Here is a 20,338-nt window from a genome sequence, read left to right on the forward strand (position 1 = left end):
CTTTTCTTAAAATAAAAGTTGTAGAGCAACACTATTGCAAGGAGAATAAAAAAGCAATTTAAAGGAAATAGTTGAAGTTATTTTTAAGAAAATCTGTAAGAATCGATTGGGTAAAGTGGTACTTCCGGATTAAGGGATTTTGATTAAGGATGCAGCTTCCGGCGGGTTTTAGATTTTTTTGGAGATATTTTTTTCCAAACTCATACACAGAACTTTTTTTGTTACGAACTTTACAAGGCATACATTGCCGAGTAAAAGAGGAAATTGAAATCATACCACTTCCGTTCCCTTAATAAATAATAAAGAGGCGTAAAATTTGTAAATAATTCCTTGTAGATATTCTAAATATTTAAGAGAATTTGCTTAACAGTTTGAGGGAGAGATTTATTTACTAAGTGAAAGCTTACTCTTCGTAGTTTGACAGCTGGAGGGGCATTGTCGACGTGCAAGCTTTAGAGCTTTGAGTAAACTATAAATAATTTTGCATAATGGATCAGAGTTGCAAAGTTGGCAAACTTGGAACTAGCTTTAGGTTATAGTAAATAACTATTGAAATGTTGCTCAATTTTCTTTTTTATGAATAAAATCTCTATTCATGTGAACATTTTTATGAATAATTTTTAGCTTTTTGGTTTAGAATTAATCATATCAATTATTTATTATTTATTAATTCAAGTAAATCATTATTATTTATTGGAAATGTTTCGACTAAAACTCAGAACTTTAAACTACCCAAAGTGATATGGCCTCTATAGTGGGACTGTACGATCAAGAATCGACGTCATCAATCGATTTTTTGACGTGAATACGTCTTTAAATTTGCTATCATATGGAGGCAATCCAAAAAACCTAATGATAACAAAATCGGGGGATACAGTTTGGCATTATAGTTTCGAATCTAACGTCTACATCCAAAATTAAATTAGACCATTGGATAGCTAAAGGATCAAAGAATTCATTACGATAGGCGAGGACTGTGACGCATCGCGCGCGCGGCGGAGGGGGAAGCGCCGCCATTTTGAGATCATTTTGCTGCGTATCGAGATTTGCAATTAGTATAACTTTTGACTCGGAGAAGCTACGATGTTCGTTTAAGTTTTAATCGTCAGCTACAATCGTCTATCGATTGTATAATAAAACATTAGTGTAAAATAGTGACAGTGAATATAATAAGGTGTTAGAATAAAAAATATTATATCAAAAATATATAATGTAGGCCTATAAGAGGCGAAAAGCCAAAACCAAATACAGAGATCGGTATACGGTTGTTAAGGGCTTCTCAAGAACAATCGAATGGTAATAATAAAACACCATATGACCGAGTCAAGCTGTGCCGGAAACGTAAAAGAATGAATGCGGCCGAGCGGATCAACGACGGTGTCCAGTACATCTGCAGTTGGGGCGGTTGAAAAATTATGCAAGTGGATGATGAAATCGCTTCTACATCGACAACGGACTGTATAGGCATAGATTGTGTTCGAGCGTCGATTATGAAGACACATTGGGCAGCAGCTAGTGCACGTTTTACTACGACGTTTGTCAACAATCCATTCGGACTTGTGTGATCGTCTATGATTTCTGCGCTCATTGAAGCTAACAAAAGAAAAACTTTTCGTATCACAGACCTATAATTAATAAAGTTATATTGTAACACAGTAATTATTTGTTTCCTTGATTTCATCATAAATACAAAATAAAAATATTTTATATAAAAAATTAGCTGACCCGGCAAACGTTGTTTTGCCATGTATGTTATTTCTAGGAAACATTTTTATAGTTAAATAAAAATAATTATCTACTATAAGTGTGCGGGGAAGTATTTATAATCGAATGCATTATAAAGAATAAAAGTATGTTTTATTTAGGTTAATAAATAAATCTTTATTAGAGTAACGAATATATTTTAAACAACAGTCTTTGATAGCTATCTAAACATCAAAAATAAATATTTATATTTTTACTATCAATTATGGCAGTTGGAAAAAAAAAAATTAATCTCTTAGCGCAATAGAGTGTACAATATTTTTGGTTAGTTATTTTTGGCTTTAGCCAACACAAACAAACAGGATGGTTTTCCCACGCGAGAACATCGCACATATAGTTGTCCGTGGGAGAAGCACGGTGTTTCCAAATCTAAGCCACATACAGACAATGTTTGTCCTTGTGACTTATTGATTAAAACTGTCCGGTAGGACAGTTGTATAAGGATTGATCGTCAAAAACTGCACGAAAAAGCGTAACGTTAAAAAACACCCAACTTTGACAATTTTTTTCTCTTTTTCTATAAAAGATAAAATTCCCAAATTTTCTTTAAAATATAGGGCAAACCCTCCTTTATAACTGTAATTTTTTTGCAACCCCCCAGACCTAATAGATTTCGAGAAAAAAGTCGCCGAAAATGAGCAAAAACGGCATTTTCAGAAATTGTTGTTGTTCTTGTTCTTCTTCTTCTTCTTCTTCTTCTTCTTGTTGTTACCTGTTTTGTAAACTACGTAGCGCCTAAACGCAAGAACCGATTTTCATGAATGAGGTGACATTCGATTCGGAATTTTATGTAGATGTGCCTTTTGGGGGTCTCGACGCTGTACACCGAATTAGAGAGGAGTTAGCCCCCTGTATGTAAGGCCCCCTTCAAAATTATTATTACTAATTACTCTGTAAATCTTAGCCCGATTTTGATAAAATTTGGTAGGATGATAGAGTTAGGGCTCCCCTATGTAACATTAAAGCGGCGATCTGCTCTTACACTAGTTAAGGGGAAGTATAGCAATCGTTTCAAATTATCGACAAGTGAACTGATTTTCATGAATGAAGTGTCATTCGAATCGAAATTTTGTACAGATTTGCACTTTAAAAGTCTCGTCGCTACGCCTTATATGGAGGGGAGTTTGCCCCACCCAAGTAAGGCCGTTTCTAAAACTATTATTACCAATATTTCTATAACGCTTTGTCCGATTTTGATAAAATTTAGCACGAAGAAGTGATTAAAGCTCCTCTACATGGCTGTGAAGTGCCATCATGCTCTTACACCTACTAAGAGGAAGTACTGAAATCGTTAAAATTATCAATGGGTGAAACTATTTACATTAATGAATTGTCGTTCGATTCAAAATCTTTGCCTCTTTGCCTTTTAGGGAGAAGTACTGTAATCGCCCGTTTATTTTTCTTACTCCTCTTAAAAGGAAGGTCTGAAATCGCAGTTTAAATTTGCTTTTTACGTACAAATACCTTCCTATTTTATATAAAAAGGCTTTCTCAAAAAAATTGTTATTGAGGATGGTTTGGGGACCGCAACTATAATCATTCTTTAAAAAGATCTCTCCAGTGGTAGTTACGGTTCCTACTTAACACCTTATCAGGTTATAATGATAGAATTGCTTATTCCAAATTTAAAAAAAACAGTAAAGCAGATATGTAACTTAGCAAAATAGACAAAAATGAAAATCTATCCAAAAGGTACAAAAATCTCCTTAACAAAAACTTACAGTTTAAAAAGTTAAGTATAAGGGTTGATTAAACGCCAAAAGGTACACAAATCAGCAAGTACCCAACATTTCATTCAAGCTTAGTTGATATAATTTAAGTAATTTTTCTGCATTAACTTTTCCTTCACATTTTTTAGAATTTATTAGATGTCACAGACCCTTATGCTGGCCATTTTCATCTACAAAATATTTGTTCAAGTAGCACTGTAGATTGACTGTAATATCTATTAATCTATAATAATCAAACTATTAATTACAGGTTAAAAAGAAAACGTTATAAAAAATAAAAAAAAATACGAGGCTACAAAATTTAAAAACTTTTTTAAAAAAATGCTTACACCAACATACATCAATGATTTCGATTATTTTATTTTTAATAAAAATCGTCTGTTTAAGTTCATTCTTCGATTAAAGTAATTGTTATTTTATGTAGTAGTCAAACGTTTATAATAATAGGTAATAATTATCTGGCTTTATCGCAAATAATATAGTTTTCTTCAATCACACTCTCAATGTAGCTGTTCTTCTCACAATGTTATATATATGTTATGTAATATAAAATAAATAAGATATGCATACTTTTAGGACAGCTAATTATTCCAGTATTTTACTATAAGTAAAATTAGGGAGACTGAATTAAATTACAATTTATTGAGAAATGAATAATTGTTGAATAATCTACTTGTTATTAACTGTGAGTTATTTGTGCTCACGAATATTTCGGTAAGACGAATTCAAGTCTGAAATATTGTTTTAAATCCTCCGTGATTCAAATTTAAACAGTAGCCGACTCTAACTTTGTCTTTTTCTACTTTAACATGCATGTATAAGATGTGACAACTTCAGAATAAAGGGCATATTAAAGATAAATCAGAAGAATAATTTGGAATAGAGTTAAAATAAAGTACCTATTTAAAAACGAAGATATAATATACATTTTATCATAATTATAACCAAATAATATTATGAACGAACTGGCCAGCATAAGGGTCTGTGACATCTAATAAATTCTAAAAAATGTGAAGGAAAAGTTAATGCAGCAAAATTACTTAAATTATATCAACTAAGCTTGAATGAAATGTTGGGTACTTGCTGATTTGTGTACCTTTTGGCGTTTAATCAACCCTTATACTTAACTTTTTAAACTGTAAGTTTTTGTTAAGGAGATTGTCATAGCGAATGCCAATCTAATTGTGAATTGAGTGCGTTTGAATTCAATTGGCACATCTGTAGGAATCATAGGGATTCGTGGCAGCAACACATTTTCGCCTTGAAACTTGCCATTCAAGATGATGGCTTCAATAACGTTTTTCATTAATTTTTTAATGACTAATCGTGTGCCATTACATAGCCGTGGTGGGTTTAAGTTTCGAAGTAGAATAATCGGAGATCCAACCTTCAATTGTAAATGATGTGGTGGCATGCCTGGCAAATCCAATGAATTTAAGAACTCAATTGGATAATTCACAGTCTCGTTGGTATCGCAAACTGCATCGATAGATTTATATGACACCAAGTCCCCAGGCAACAGCTGTTGTATCTTTAAATTTAACCCATTGACGTCCACATTTTTAGCTGCCAAGATCGCTCTTTCTGCCAGCCACTTATGATTTGCATATTGTGTGTGTACGTCGGGAAATATGTGATCGATGAGACTATTTTGCGAGTCGATGATTGTGCAGAAGTCCGTCTGTAATTTTATGCATCCAGTATTTTCATGTACAGCAACTTTCCCATCGCCAATATCTAACAGTGGTTTAGAGAAAGTTTCGGCGGATGGATCCTGAAGCATTTGAACGCGCATGTTCACCGTCAGTTGTACTTTTTCAACATTACGCCATAGTCGCGATGATTTTAAGCACGCGTTGATTTCATCAGCGTAGGTTGAACGCGGAATAACGGGAAGTGTTTGTCTGAAATCACCTGAAAGGAGTAACAAAGTGCCGCCAAATAGTTTATCGTTGTTTTTTATATCCTTTAATGTCCTATCCAATGCCTCAAGCGAATGTTTGTGTGCCATAGTGCATTCATCCCAGATAATAATTTTACATTGTTTCAGCACTGTGGCCATAGACGATTGTTTTTTTATGTTGCACACTGCATCTGGATTATTTTTAATGTTTAACGGCAGCTTAAATGCTGAATGAGCTGTTCTGCCTCCATCTAATAAAGTTGCTGCAATGCCAGAAGATGCAACGGCCAATGCGATGCCATTTTTTGATCGTATCTCGGCAAGAAGTAGCGAAATAAGAAATGTTTTGCCAGTCCCACCTGGTGCATCTAAAAAAAAGAATCCTCCTTGTCCTGCCGAAACTGCCAGCATGATACGGTCGTAGATAATTTTTTGTTCATCATTAGGTAGTGGAACATTGCGGCTAACAATGCTCGCCATTTGTACAGTATCGTACTGTAGTTCACGATTCATATCTGTGTTGAGTAAATCAGATGCACTTCGATTCGGTGAGCCCATACCGAAATGACTGATTGGTAAATTCGCAATAGCAATGCAAAGATCCTCGATAGCAATCAATGCTTCATTGTACATTGCTTCACTGAATGATATTGTTAGATCGTTGCACCTTGTACGATGTCGATACAATATATCATCAGTCATTGAATCTTTGTGATTATCCCACAACATTTGTGCTCGGGCCGGGAAACATGTAGTCAGTACTATAGCAAATAGTAGACGAATTTGTGTTCCTGTGCAGTTTAATGCTGCTTCAGCAAGCATGCTGTCCCAATGATTGTCGTCTTCTAGCAAGCCTAAAGCAAGCCATGCATCTTTATACGTAGGATACTGTTGTCCATCTACCTTCCGTATATCTTGAAATGACAATGGTCCGGTGACATTAACCAACAATAGTCGCAGATAAAAGCACTCAGTCTGCCTTGGATTGACGGTATATACACGACCCAAACTATTTGATTTGAATAAACCGGGGCACGCATCAACTGGTATCCCTTGCTTGCGAGGTATCCATTTTTTCGATTGAGCCCATGTAAAATACCGCGGAACTTCAGAATAGAGCAGTGTTTGTGCGAAGGCACCAAAAGCATCCGCACGATTGCACAATTCAAAAAATTCGGTGAGCGTAGTTTTCGGTGGATTTATAGCATGATCAAGCGCTGTATCGTTCGTGAAATATACGCGCTGGCCGTTTTCAAGATGGACAGCTAAATGGATAACTGCTGGATCCCGTTCATGAATTGGGAAACCGAAAATACGCCAGAAGCTTCATTGGAACTGATATACCGGCCAATTTGGTAATTCGTGATTTCATCATTTTGATTCAACGGAGGAGAATGAACATTATTATTTTCAATCCGAAATACAGCCATATCACTTCCTTTATTCACATAGTTGCAAATATATTTGATACTCTTCACCGAACTGCATGACTCAACATTTATATGAGCATTAAAGGTTTTGCTCAGCAGAGGAGAATATGGTACCACCCAACGATTGTCAATGTCGATGTCTGCGTTGATGGTAGTTTTAATGAAAGATTGTCCGCCATTTTCCAGATTTTTTATTGTAAGTCATCAAAAAATAAAATAAAAAATTTGCCAAAAAATTAAAGTTTATAATTAACAAATAAAAAATAGGGGTTGATCGTAGAGGGGTGAAAAGTTGAGAGTAATATGAGATTTTTTATTGTAAGTCATCACAAAAAAAAAAAAAATTTTGCTAAAAAAAATTAAAGTTTACAAATAAAATATAAGGGTTGATCGTAGAGGGGTAAAAATTTAGGGTTGTATGTATTTTTGTATGATGTGTCATAAAATAATAAAAACAAAAAATTTTGCCTAAAAAATTAAAAAAAAAAATTTAGGGGTGGACTACCCTTAACATTTAGGGGGATGAAAAATAGATGTTGGCCGATTCTCCACCCTGGCCGACAATCACGCTAAGGATCACAAAAATCGATCGAGCCGTTTCGGAGGAGTTCAAGTTCGAACACCGTGACACGAGAATTTTATATATTAGATATAACCCGTTACGTAAACGTATTCACGTACAACACACGGCCGTGTCCAAGACACAGCCACATTTTTTAACATCATTTCCTCTGTTGATTATATATCAGGGAAATTATCGATTTATTGTAGATTTACAATAATCTAAACAGTTTCCGGATTGAAGGGAGAATTGGCTTTATAAAAACTAAATTCCACGTCAGTGTCCGTAAAGTGAATGAGTAAATGTTTAACACTTAACATAACATTGCCAATCCGAAGTCAATTTGACTCCAAAAAAAAATAGGAATGGTCTCTGTTTCCCCACATCTCATAGCTATCCCGAAATGCTCTTAGATATGCTATCCCCACTCTCTCATCATTTGATAGTCATGAGCTGAAGGCCGTGGAATTCTAAAAGTTTCTTTTTGCAGATTAGTTTACTTTAATCATAAGAGTCATTTTGACTCCAGATTGGCAGTACACGTAAATATATCGATTTCAACTTCTGGTAACATAAGTAGATTTTCTGTTATCTTGATTCCAGATGATTGCCTAAATGCTTATTTGATAAATTTACATAATTTTCGTAGAATAGTACTGTTTACTTGGGGCATCCCTTTTTGATTTTGTCAATGAGTAGATCAATAAAAAGTCGATTTACATGTTGTGCTACAGATTCCTCATTTATGTCCTACTAACACTATTACGTCAAAAAGCATTGTTAGAATATTTCTGCACATATTGAAAAGGCCAAAATTTAGTGACGTCACCTATGGGGAGGGTCTAATCTTAAAGGTTGTGATATTTACGAGTAAAAGCATTGCCTCCAACGAAAATACGTCATAAATTTAACTTTCCGGGTGATATTATTTTTCGTTTTTATTTCTCCTGAAAAATATCACTTTACTTCCTTTCATATGTATAAAAAGGAAGTGAACCAAAAATAAACCCCCTTACACCACTTACACGTTCGTTACAAGTTCGAAACCCTTTAGCGACTGTGTGGAAAGGTGATGAACACTCGAAAAAGTGATTCATTACAATCGCATATCTTCAAAGATTTGGCAAAATATTTGATAAGTCCAAGAGATAGAACCGTACAATGTATTGAAATAGCCCCTTTAGAGAAGAGTATAACTTCTCGAAACCCCCCTCTCACAATTAAATAAAGTGTAGATAATATGATCGTGTTCATTAAACCGGAAATGGCACATTAGGGCTATGCCTAAAATACCTCTTATTTCCTAAAGTGCCTTTAATCGAATTTTTATCTAGAAAACATGTTTTAAATAAAATGTGAACATGTGCATTTATGAAAGGAAATCGTTGAAACCTGGAAAATTCTTTCAGTAATAGGCGATAAGTAATTTAGTTTTCATCAAAAGCTTACGTCAACCATCCGGTGACGCTAAAATACATCCTGTTCAATATATCCTTTACCAGTTAAGCGGTAGGATTTTAGTTAAAAAAAAACCAAAAAAAAAACCCACACAGTGCGCGGAATTAAAATCGCGACAATGACGTGGTATACACGTGTCGAACACAGGGCAAAACAACCAAAAGTTTACAACGTCAGTAATAGTCACTGCAGTGCACTTTTTCTGCAATCTCTCTGGGGGCTTACTAGAGCATTCTGTGCTCATTCAAAAATCTTGCACCGCTTCCACGTTATGCATTGCTCTAGTTAACTAGGGACGCACGAGCATTGAATTCTGTGTAAAATGAAATCATGCTCGTACTGAGGTCTGAGAATCTCTATCCAAGGTAAAAAAAAAAACTGCATTGCACAAGGGGTTGAAAGCTTTTGATTTGTTTGCGTAATTCCCAAAATCTAATGCGGAGACCAAACATGTACCAACCAGTTATCAATTGGCTGGCTCTCACCACCTCCCTCCGTATAAAATACTCGTACTAGGCAGTTCTATTGGTAAGATAAAGGAAACATCCCACCAAATAGTATTCTTATCGTATTTTATTAAAATTTCTAGTTTTTATAGTTAATGGCAATTTTATATCTTTCACAACGAGTATACACGTACGTAATAAAGATTTGGTCTGACTGGTTAATAAAAAATATTTCCGGTGACAAATACTAATAATTGAAATTCAGTACCAATACTTCCTGTTTTGCAGGCCAAAGAGGAAGTTCAAAAAAAAAAAAATAATATCGCTGAATAAAAAAGCAATAATAAAAGCAAAGAGTTATTAAAACAGAAGTTGTTCTCTAGACAGACAGACAAATGTACACTACACAGGATATTTAATAATATCATAAGTTAATTCAATGAAAAGTTAAATAAAGTCACTCGTTCCCTCTTTGTTTAGAAAAGTTTCCATAGAAACAATCATTTTGTATCTCTTTGTTTAAATTTTCAGAATTGATTATTTGACAGAAGGATTTTTTTCACAGATAATAGGATTATTGTCAAGAAGTAAACATTAAAAATTAATTTTAGAACAAAATTTATAAAGTTTAAATCAAAACATTTCCATATAAAATAATTTCTGTGAATAAGAAGCTTTTATTTCGTATAAATCTAAAACTATAACTTGATTAATAAAAGTTATTGCTTTTTCTTTTATTTAGTTAAGTAACAGTGATAAACACAAAGAACATTTTGTGTCCTGCATTGCCATTAGTTAAAAATACCACAGACATGGAGGGGCGCCATTTTTTTTTTTTGGAGCGCATGCGCAGTAGAATAATATGGCTGGTTGCATTCTAACAGCGAATCAAAATCACTTCAATGCTAGACCACACCTCTGGGTACCTATTCTAAACTATAACCGCCATTTTTTTTTGCATAAATGAAAAAAATCTGATAGCTATACTCACATGACTTTCTATTGTAACGATTTATGCAATTAAATGGTGTTTAAAAGTTAATAGTTCACTTTAATGTTACGAGGAGTGTTTATTTTAAGAAAGTACTTCCTAAAAAAATTTTAAGTAAGTATTTCTTAACAATTTTATTATTATATGAAAGCCTGGTACCTTAATCTACTTTCCGACATAATGGCCACACTGATATTAAGGTACTTATCGTATCTACTCTATCCTTCTACCCATTTCCCTAAGCCACCGTCTCCCCTCTAACCACAACAGTACACAATTTAAGTACACAATGACCTGTCTGGAGATGAACTTTGTACTTTGAGCCAAAGCTTTCAATATCTACAGATAATTGGTAATTCTTACAATCAAAAATCACTTTGACGAATCGACTAATGTTCCTTAATTTGTGGCTAACTCTACCTTGCACAGAGATCTTCTTGTTCCCTATGTGGGTGTCTGAAGGCGCTAGGACAGTTTCCTCATATCCTAACCCTCTAGTTTCCCGACTTTATGTAAAACAAAGAGCCAAAGTGACCTCCTGTACTTGGACAGAAATCAGAGATTACTCTGATTGCAGGCCAATTCATGGGGTATGGTAGATTCAGAAAGCATCTGCGCAAGGTGGGGCTTATCAGCTCGGTCTGATCACAAGCCTATTCACCAGTGCATGGTAGGTTCAGGAAGCAGTTCTGCGCAAGGTGAGGCTTATTAGCTCTTGGAACTGTTGTACGCAGACTGTGTCAGGAAGAGGAGAAGACGGCCTCTCACTGGCTGTGTTGCAATCGAGTGATTGTGCTATGAAACCTTTGGATCTTTGAGACCAAAGGAGATAGGTAGCACAAAAAGAACTAGTAAGGAAACTCCTCAACCTCCTTAGTAGGAGGAGTTCTACAAGATCCAAAAAGGAGAAGGCACAATAAGCCTCTTTTGGCATCGGTGCCCCCTTCCCGACTTTTTGGCATAGCCAGGAAATATTCCTAGATGGTTGAGGCCCTGGACGACCACATGATCTTCTTAATGAAGTAACTGCATAATATTGAAATGCTCTTCCTTCATTCTATTCCTGTACCTTGTTGTAAAAATGTTACATTCGTGAAAATAAACCCCAAAATGGTGAAAACTTAATTCCAAATAATTGACCCGATTGCCTACACATTCTCTTCTCTGAGAATAAGAATACGAGTATGATAGATATCTTTAAGTGGGACAAGACGTGCTATTTCTCAGAACTCGTTGAAGACAGATGTCACCTGATAGAGTCATTAACAGTCTAGTTACTCTCTGACAAATGACCTCCGGGGGATTTGTTATTGGTGTGCAAATTGGTGGCGATTTCTCTGACTGGCCGAGACGATGACGTAACACCACTTCCTTTACCATTCCATGCTAGTTTGTCATCTCTTCTAGCACAATTCGTCTCCATTAGCTGCAGAAACCCATTATAGGATATTCCAGTACTAAGATTGCGCTACTTCTGTCCAGCCCACACTCATCTCTTCTCTTCAAACTGATTCTTTTACCATGGATTTCCTTCCGGTGGAATAATGTCAACAAGCGGCTTACGGCTAATTTAGCTGTCACTTCTCCAAAAAATCCTGAGCATTCTAGATAGTACTTAGCTCTTCACGTGACAAAGATGGATGCGACACTCATTCGTACGTGATTTCATAATCTTGATTGCTTGCTTGAACCACTATCAAAAACTATAAATTCACGCGATGATTTAAAATCATTGAAAATTCAAAATAACTTCCTATTACAACAAATATTTTTGTTTTAAAATGGCTAAAATTTCTCACACGACCTGTAATTGTTCATTTTTTGAGCTAGATTGATCACATTCACACATACACAACTCTGTTGAAAACTAAGGTCAGCTCACATGGATCGACATGGACAATTTGACAAGAGCTTTAAAAGAAATAAATTCTGGCAAAAACGAGAAAAATAAGTGATCCAGTTAAGACGCCACGATGGCCGAGCGGTTATAGGCTAGACCCGCAATGCTAAGATGTATTGTTGGTTTAGTGGGTTCGATTCCCTGGTCTAGGCCTTGGATTTTATTTATTGGTTAATATGAGAACTTTACAGTAAAGTATGTTAGGCGGTTATAGGCTAGACCCGCAATGCTAAGCTGTATTGTTGGTTTAGTGGGTTCGATTCCCGGTGTAGGCCTTGGATTTTATTTAATGGTTAATATGAGAAATTTATAGTGAAGTATGTTAGCTAATCGCCTCCGTCCACGACACCTAATTTGGTAGTTGGACGTAAAACCTGCCTGAAATACGATACAATTAAATTGTTACCTTTTATTTCAATGATAAAATTTAGCATTAACAAAAGTGTGTTTCGAATGGAGCGATCGAAATCAATGGCGTCGTTTTCAGTACGGTTACTGAGTACCAACTGAAAAGGAATTACAAATGAGCAAATGAGCAGAGGCTGCCTCTACGCTACAGTTACCACTGTTGCTCGTGAATTTACATAAAAACAAATATAACTCCGGTCAAGAGCTTAAAGTTTTACCTTTGTTAGTTTATTATTATACGAGTATGACCCCTCACCCGGGTGGATTTTAGCTAGCCAGGGGAAACATTTTTAGCAATGAAAAAGGGAGTTGGTGGTGGTAGCACTGGTACGAGGAGGAGTTTATGTTCCGTTTTGTTTGTTTGTTCTTGTTATGTGCAGCTTGCATAGAGTGTGTTGGCACGCTCTGTGATCACTACTGTCATGCCAAGTACACTATGTTAGGTCTACGTTCTGTTTGAGCATGTGTTCACATGTTCTTGTATTGCTGTTATTGTTTGCATATTTACTTTGTTATAAATTTAATAACAAATATGAGAGGAAATGAAAAAAAACAACTAAACTATTGTGTATAATACACCAGTAATTACAATTCCTGTGTTCTGGTCAGGACTTCCGGTAGCTTCAAATACTAAGGACCAATTTCATTTAGAAGTTGTGAGGGTTATTTTTGGAGGGCGCGTTAACAATGATATCACTGAAGAAGATAAAAAACGAGCGGAGACGTTATACTCAGCTCCAAAATCATTTAGTTGGTGCCTTGCTGGATAATATCTTTGATTAGTGTATCCTTGAACGGTTACAGACTTTGATCCATCATCAGGAGTGTTTTAATCAATTTGGCGTAGAACTTCATTTATGTTTCCGCTCGCACTACAATTGTTGACAGAATGAGGGAGGTTACTTGTGTGTTATTAGGCGCCACGATAGCCGAGCGGTTATAGGCTAGACCCGCAATGCTAAGATGTATTGCTGGTTTAGTGGGTTCGATTCCCCCGGTTTAGGTCTTGGGTTTTATTTAATGGTTAATATGAGAAATTTATAGTAAAGTATGTTAGGCGGTTATAGGCTAGACCCGCAAAGCTAAGATGTATTGTTGGTTTAGTGGGTTCGATTCCCTGGTCTAGGCCTTGGATTTTATTTAATGGTTAATATGAGAGTATGTTTGCTAGTCGAACATCCGTTTTTATCTAGTTTTTGAAGAGAATTCCTCTTTGTACCTTCTTTTATACAATCGATTGGTACATTATTTTTAAGAGTTTTTCCGATAAACGTCTTGTATAAATTACAGTCTCTCGATAAATCGAAATCCAAGGGACTACAAGAAAAATTCGAATTATCGAGACTTCGAATTATCAAGAAGGGGGAAAAAAATCGAATTATTAAGAGTTCTTATTATGTATATATGTATGTACATACGTATATTGAAAATACTTGTGAGCTTAGCTAAGTTTTAGACATATACAGCCTCAAGTAAAAAGGTAAAAATAATGAAAACGACAAAAAAGAACCAAAAAAATTAACATTTCAATAAATAATAATGTACATTTGTACCTAATTAAAAAAATGAAGAACAGATTTTTGTTTCAATGTGGCTTGACTTAGTCAAGTGACTTAGAATTGTAGAAAGCGTTGATGGTGGAATATTGAAAGTTTTGGCGATATCTTCTTTTTTTCGAACCACTTTCCACGGCCGCGATACTGTTTTCTTTGTAGGACACAGTAAGGGAGACGTACTTCCCATCGTGACAAACTAAGAAAGAGAACTGGAAAGTTAAACTGGGCTGGAAGGAGGGAAACATTACGCAGAAAATGAACAATAAGTGGAAAATGAGAAGTAAACATTACATAGGAAAAATTCGAATTATAAAGAGGGGAAGGCGGCCTCGTTCGAATTATAGAGCCTTCTCTTCCCCCTGTTGTTAAGGGAAAAGAATTTCGAATTATCGAGCGTATCTAAATACACTGCATTTTTTCGATTTACCGAAGTTAACAGCTGTAGAGTTCGAATTATCGAAAAATTCGAATTATCGAGAGTCGACTGTATACATGTATCGATTCACTTATATTCATCATAGAATTCACTTTAGTGCAGTTCTTGGGGCCGAGCATATGCTCAGTATTTCTTAAAGGTTAAGTTACGATGTAATAATCGATTTTACAAAGTGTCCCAGTATTGGTAATTCGACTTTAGTTATATGAAACTTAGTAAGTTAGATGCCTTATATAGTACAGTACAACCTCGATTAACCGGGCTGACCTCCGGCTATACCCACCCCGGAAAACTGAAATCCCGGTTAAACCGAATACACAGTATTACACAGTAATACATTACTGTTTCGTCCCAGAGATCAACTCCTATCTTAGACGGCAATCCTTTTTTTTTATTTTTTACTTACATATTTTTATTTTCTTTTGTCATCCCATGGTCTTTTGTAAGGCCGTGGTAAATCCCAAGAAATTCAGTACTAATTGCACCATATTTTGGGTTTTTACATACATAATGACCCTTCAAGAAAATCAGGTATAAAAGAGTTGCTGCCACCTCCCTACAATATTATGTTACATCGGAACACAAAAAATTTTCCTGTCGCCACCGAAAAGTTAACTTTTGTTTCGGGCGCCGATCCAGAGATATTCTTAGGATGACTCAACATGATCCCGGTTAATCCGAGGTTGTACTATATTTGGAAAGCTCAGCGTTGCTATAAAAGAAGCAACACTACTAAGTGAAATTAAGCACATATCCACCAGATTTTATGGCAAGCCAGAACATTACGGCAGCAGCTCCTCCCCCCAGCCGCTGGTTGCCATTTTTGTTACGCCCCGCCCCATGCAAAAGAAGGCACGATATTTCATTGTCTTGGCTAACAGTAAATGTTAGTTTTATTCCGCTCTGCCCATTTAAATTTCATATAAAAATCCAATTTCTACTTCACACAAATGAGTAATTAGGCTTACCTACGTTCTATGGAAAGACAGTGTTGTTAAAATATTTGTTATCCCATTTATTAGGGAAATTTAATTATACGTAGAGTAAGGCTGGCAACACTGTCCAAATAAAATAGTAATAAAGTGTGCATACTGTTAGTTAATAATAAAATAATGTCTACCAGTAAATTTGTAGTAATTAGCGCCAGCTGACAATCTCTCTCTCTCTCTCTCTCTCTCCCACTGCCACAACCCCTCCTCAACCCCTCTAACAGTCACACAAATAACTTTTCAATTTAATTTTTATTTATTCTCTCTCTTTTTTTAGTATTGTTACGTTTTGTTATAATTGAAATTGTTTATTTGATTTAGTTTATTCACTTTGATAACACGTGTAACAAAACGTACGTGCGTTTGTTGGTATGCATGAAAACGAAGTTATACCGGAAGGGGTACCGCTCACAACAACGGCTAGCCTAAGTTTTAATTAAACAAAAAAATAAAACTAACTTGTAAAAAAGTTTCATTTAGTTGTGACATTCTAGTTATTTTTTTAAATAGTTTTTTTATTATTTTTATATCAATTTCTATTTTAATTTGTCTTATTCTAGTAACAAAAAAAAAAAAGGTTGTGTAGTCGTACCAATTTGTGAGTGCGTTCATTGTAAATAAAATACGTAAAAAAAGTTTCAATTTAATTATTCATTTAGAAGGCGCCACGATAGCCGAGCGGTTATAGGCTAGACCCGCAATGCTAAGATGTATTGTTGGTTTAGTGGGTTCGATTCCCCTGGTCTAAGCTTTGTATTTTATTTAATGGTTAATATGAGAAATTTATAGTAAAGTATGTTAGGCGGTTATAGGCTAGACCCGCAATGCTCAGATGTATTGTTGGTTTAGTGGGTTCGATTCCCTCGGTCTAAGCTTTGGATTTTATTTAATGGTTAATATGAGAAATTTATAGTAAAGTATCGGTAGGCGGTTATAGGCTAGACACGCAATGCTAAGATGTATTGTTGGTTTAGTGGGTTCGATTCCCCTTGTCTAGGTCTTGGATTTTATTTAATGGTTAATATGAGAAATTTATAGTAAAGTATTGGTAGGCGGTTATAGGCTAGACCCGCAATGCTAAGATATATTGTTGGTTTAGTGGGTTCGATTCCCCTGGTCTAGGTCTTGGATTTTATTTAATGGTTAATATGAGAAATTTTGCAGTAAATTATGTTAGGCGGTTATAGGCTAGACCCGCAATGCTAAGATGTATTGTTGGTTTAGTGGGTTCGATTCCCCCGGTCTAAGCTTTGTATTTTATTTAATGGTTAATATGAGAAATTTATAGTAAAGTATTGTTTGCTAGTCGCCTCCGTCTACGACAACCTAATTTAGTAGTTGGACGTAAAGCCGGCCTGAAAAAATAGGCAATTACTATACTTTACTTACTTTACTATTTCACTTAGATGTTAAAAAGCTCATTTTTTTTATTCTACAGGAAGTAATGCGATCTTGTAGAGTTTAGATTTCACGTTTTGGCCGGAAATACCCGTTTTTAGGTCCCCTTCTTGTGCAAAGCCTTTTTTTTTCTCTCTCTCTCTGTTTATCTTCACTAATTTACCGATTTTTCTCAAATAGGTAAATGAAGATTAGGTGCAATGGAATTACTGATCACCAATGTTCGTGCTGGAGCTCCCGCTTTTTTTTAAAAAGGATGTTCTCCAAGACAGGTCCAGATAACCGACCAATCCATCTTGGTCTTTTTTTTTATATATATATATTTTTAATTTCCCTTTTTTAACAGCGCTATCTACTGGTTTTTTAATTGCATGCTCTTACTATACTTGGTAAGAGAAGTATCCAGTTTTGTGTCAAAAATTTCGTTTTCTTTTTTCTCTCTCTCTCTCTCTCTCTCTCACCGGAAATATCTACATTGCTCGCGTGCGTGTGTTTTTGGGTAATCCATAATCCTGTTCAAAACCATTTAACTCGTAGATAGCTCAGACTAGATACTTTCATTCGAGACTGGTGAGTAATACAGTAAAGAATATACCCAAACCGGAAGTGTTACGTCACTAAAAAGTTTTTTCACTTTTTTTTTTGTATGTGTGAGATTTTGTCGAAATAAACGATTTTTTTTTATTTATTTATTAAACTTGGTATTCTCTATTTTTTGCACATGAAAAATATAGAAATTGTTATTTAAAATCGTTTTTCATGGATTTGTGTTAAAATTTGAAGTTCAATGAGTTCGATTGTGAGAAATTAAGGTGATTTTTGTCACTCTCATGACTTCCTCTTACTACTATAGTCAAAGTTTGAACTCATTAATAGTCTTCACAGTCGGAATATTTGACTCATTTTAATTCTCATTAACAGAAAAGTTTATTTTTTAATTTTATTTAATTTATTTATTTATTTAGGTATTTATTTGAAAAACAGTAGGTAAGCACCGACAGACACACCAACACCAGATACGTACATTTTGTAACAAAAATAATTTTAAAAAAAGACTTTATCTGTTTCAGGGGACATCAAAACGTTCATTTCCGGTGAAAAATCACAATCAAAAACGTGCACGATTATCCAATCAAAATGTTAAATACTTGCATTGCATTTCTTGCTCACAATTCACAATCAACCATTGATTGGCTAATATAATTTTGATTTGTAGATTGATCTCGTAGTTTTAATGGAGGGGGACGCTTATCTTGGAAAGGGGACACGTTAAGCGTCACTTAAGTTGAACTTGAATACGTTTTTAATTAAAAATCACAAAACGTGTGTTGAGTTGTTAAGAGAGTGCACTAATGATGAGTTTTTAGCGGAAATCATCATCATTTAGCCTACACTGCATCATTTAGCCTACGCTGCATGGCCAGGCCCCCATTGTTCCCCAAAAACAATGTTGAACAATGTTTTTAGTTTGCACATTAAATGCTTGCTGAATGCTGGCTGGCTGGTGGCAGGGGGCGTGGTTGTTATTAGAACCGTACACTATACTGGCTCACATATGGCACTTAGTAGATTTGCACCAGTCCAATGGGTAGGGGCAATTTGTCGCTTGCCACCACCAGTATTGATTTAGTTTACAGCGGTTTAGTGTTTGAATTTTGCAAACTGTTGTCTAAATTAGTTTATATATATTGATTGGCTAGCGTCAAAACTATCATGTCCGCAATTTCCGCTTACACATGTCGCATCAACTGCGGATATTGCGGAAATCTGTTGAAATGTGATCAATTTTTCTTTTTCCTTTTTTTAACCTTCTCTTCCTTCTCTCTACTAAGTAAGAGGAAGATAAACAGATGCGAGTTATGATATTTATGATGAGGCGCCACGATAGCCGAGCGGTTATAGGCTAGACCCGCAATGCCAAGATGTATTGTTGGTTTAGTGGGTTCGATTCCCTGGTCTAGGCCATGGATTTTATTTAATGGTTAATATGAGAAATTTATAGTAAAGTATGTTAGGCGGTTATAGGCTAGACCCGCAAAGCTAAGATGTATTGTTGGTTTAGTGGGTTTGATTCCCTGGTCTAGGCCATGGATTTTATTTAATGGTTAATATGAGAAATTTATAGTAAAGTATGTTAGGCGGTTATAGGCTAGACCCTCAATGCTAAGATGTATTGTTGGTTTAGTGGGTTCGATTCCCCTTGGTCTAGGCCTTGGATTTTATTTAATGGTTAATATGAGAACTTTGTAGTAAAGTATGTTTGCTAGTCGCCTCCGTCCACGACACCTAATTGGTAGTTGGACGTAAAGCCAGTCTGAACAAAAAAAAAATATTTATGATGAGTTATGATATTTAACGTTGCTAAACAATCTCACCAAGTTTCTGTTTATCCCTGAATGTCATTGTAAAATTACGTTTTTCAGCAGATATACTTTTACACTACGTGACGCTTATTAAGTGATAACTTAGCGTGATTTTGAGAAAGGCGCATTTACGGATGTGTTATGGCGGCAATACTTCAGCACAATTCATAGCTAGACATACATCTGACAGACGTTTACATCCTCAGAATGCAACCTACTCAGTGGGTTCACTTATCTCGGCCTCCCTTCCCTATCAACTCCACCACCAGCGTGAGCGTCTTAACGTTCTAGTCTTATTCTGTACCACGCTCACCGTAGTGGAAGATTACAGCTGTACCACAGATCCTAAATGCACTTTATATTCCTGAATTATTATTTCAGGTTTCGTTTAAACACTCAGAAAACTAGAGCGTACTATAATTTTCCGGTTTAGTTTTCATTTTCCGCACTTCAAAAACATAATAATTTCTTCGCTTTTCAGAATTTCCTGCTAAGAATTTTCCGAACAAAAATGATACAAATAATAGTTTTTACCCCCACATGTGTATGTAGTAGTACATATATTCGAAGTTTAAAAAAAAGAAAATCGCTGAAGCAATTTCCCAAAAAATGTCTTGGAAAATTGGGACTTCCTGTTCAGCCAATTTCCTTTAAACTAGGAGATTAGTAACTCATTTAACCCCCTCTCCCTGTATAGAACTCAAGACCGTGAATTATACTTTTAGTTGGTGCTCTAAAGCAGAGGTCGCCAAATAGAACCCCAGGGGTCTATTTAACAAAAGTAGGGGTCAATATGAGCCAGGGGGTCGAAGGTAAAACAATTTCGAACCCAATATAGCGAACCTTGCAAAGAAACACCAGGCATACCCTCTCATTAATTAAGAAGCAATACTGTAGTTACTTTACTTATTAATTAATAAACATTAAGGTATTTAAATTTCAACATTAAGATATTTTTCATGAAACTATTTGTTACACAATGTAAAATTACTTTATTAAAATGT

The 20,338-nt window shown here is 35.4% G+C and overlaps 2 protein-coding genes across 5 annotated transcripts in view; one reads left to right on the forward strand and one right to left on the reverse strand.

The window, feature by feature from the left end:
• LOC141459698 (uncharacterized) overlaps nt 1–20,338 on the forward strand; it is a 323,978-nt gene that overhangs the window by 99,535 nt on the left and 204,105 nt on the right. The gene's annotated exons all lie outside the window — the stretch shown is intronic.
• On the reverse strand, nt 4,656–11,707 carry LOC141459761 (uncharacterized). The gene is made up of 4 exons (XM_074139170.1): nt 11,563–11,707; nt 6,714–6,967; nt 4,882–6,639; nt 4,656–4,712 (listed from the first exon to the last, which is right to left on the reverse strand). Exons 1-4 carry the CDS (start codon nt 11,705–11,707, stop codon nt 4,656–4,658), a joined length of 2,214 nt encoding a protein of 737 aa, XP_073995271.1.

Source organism: Rhodnius prolixus, unplaced genomic scaffold (genome assembly GCF_049639745.1).
Source record: "Rhodnius prolixus isolate KJV_2025 unplaced genomic scaffold, Rpr scaffold_17, whole genome shotgun sequence".
NCBI classification, from domain to species: Eukaryota; Metazoa; Arthropoda; class Insecta; order Hemiptera; family Reduviidae; genus Rhodnius; species Rhodnius prolixus.

Coding starts and splice junctions, on each gene's coding strand:
- LOC141459761 (XM_074139170.1), bottom strand. CDS start 11,707: ATGGAGACGAATTGTGCTAGAAGAGATGACAAACTAGCATGGAATGGT. Junction 6,968..11,562: donor CGGAGGTCATTTGTCAGAGA/GTAACTAGACTG, acceptor CCATCAACGCAG/ACATCGACATTGACAATCGT. Junction 6,640..6,713: donor GTTCCAATGAAGCTTCTGGC/GTATTTTCGGTT, acceptor GAAAACGGCCAG/CGCGTATATTTCACGAACGA.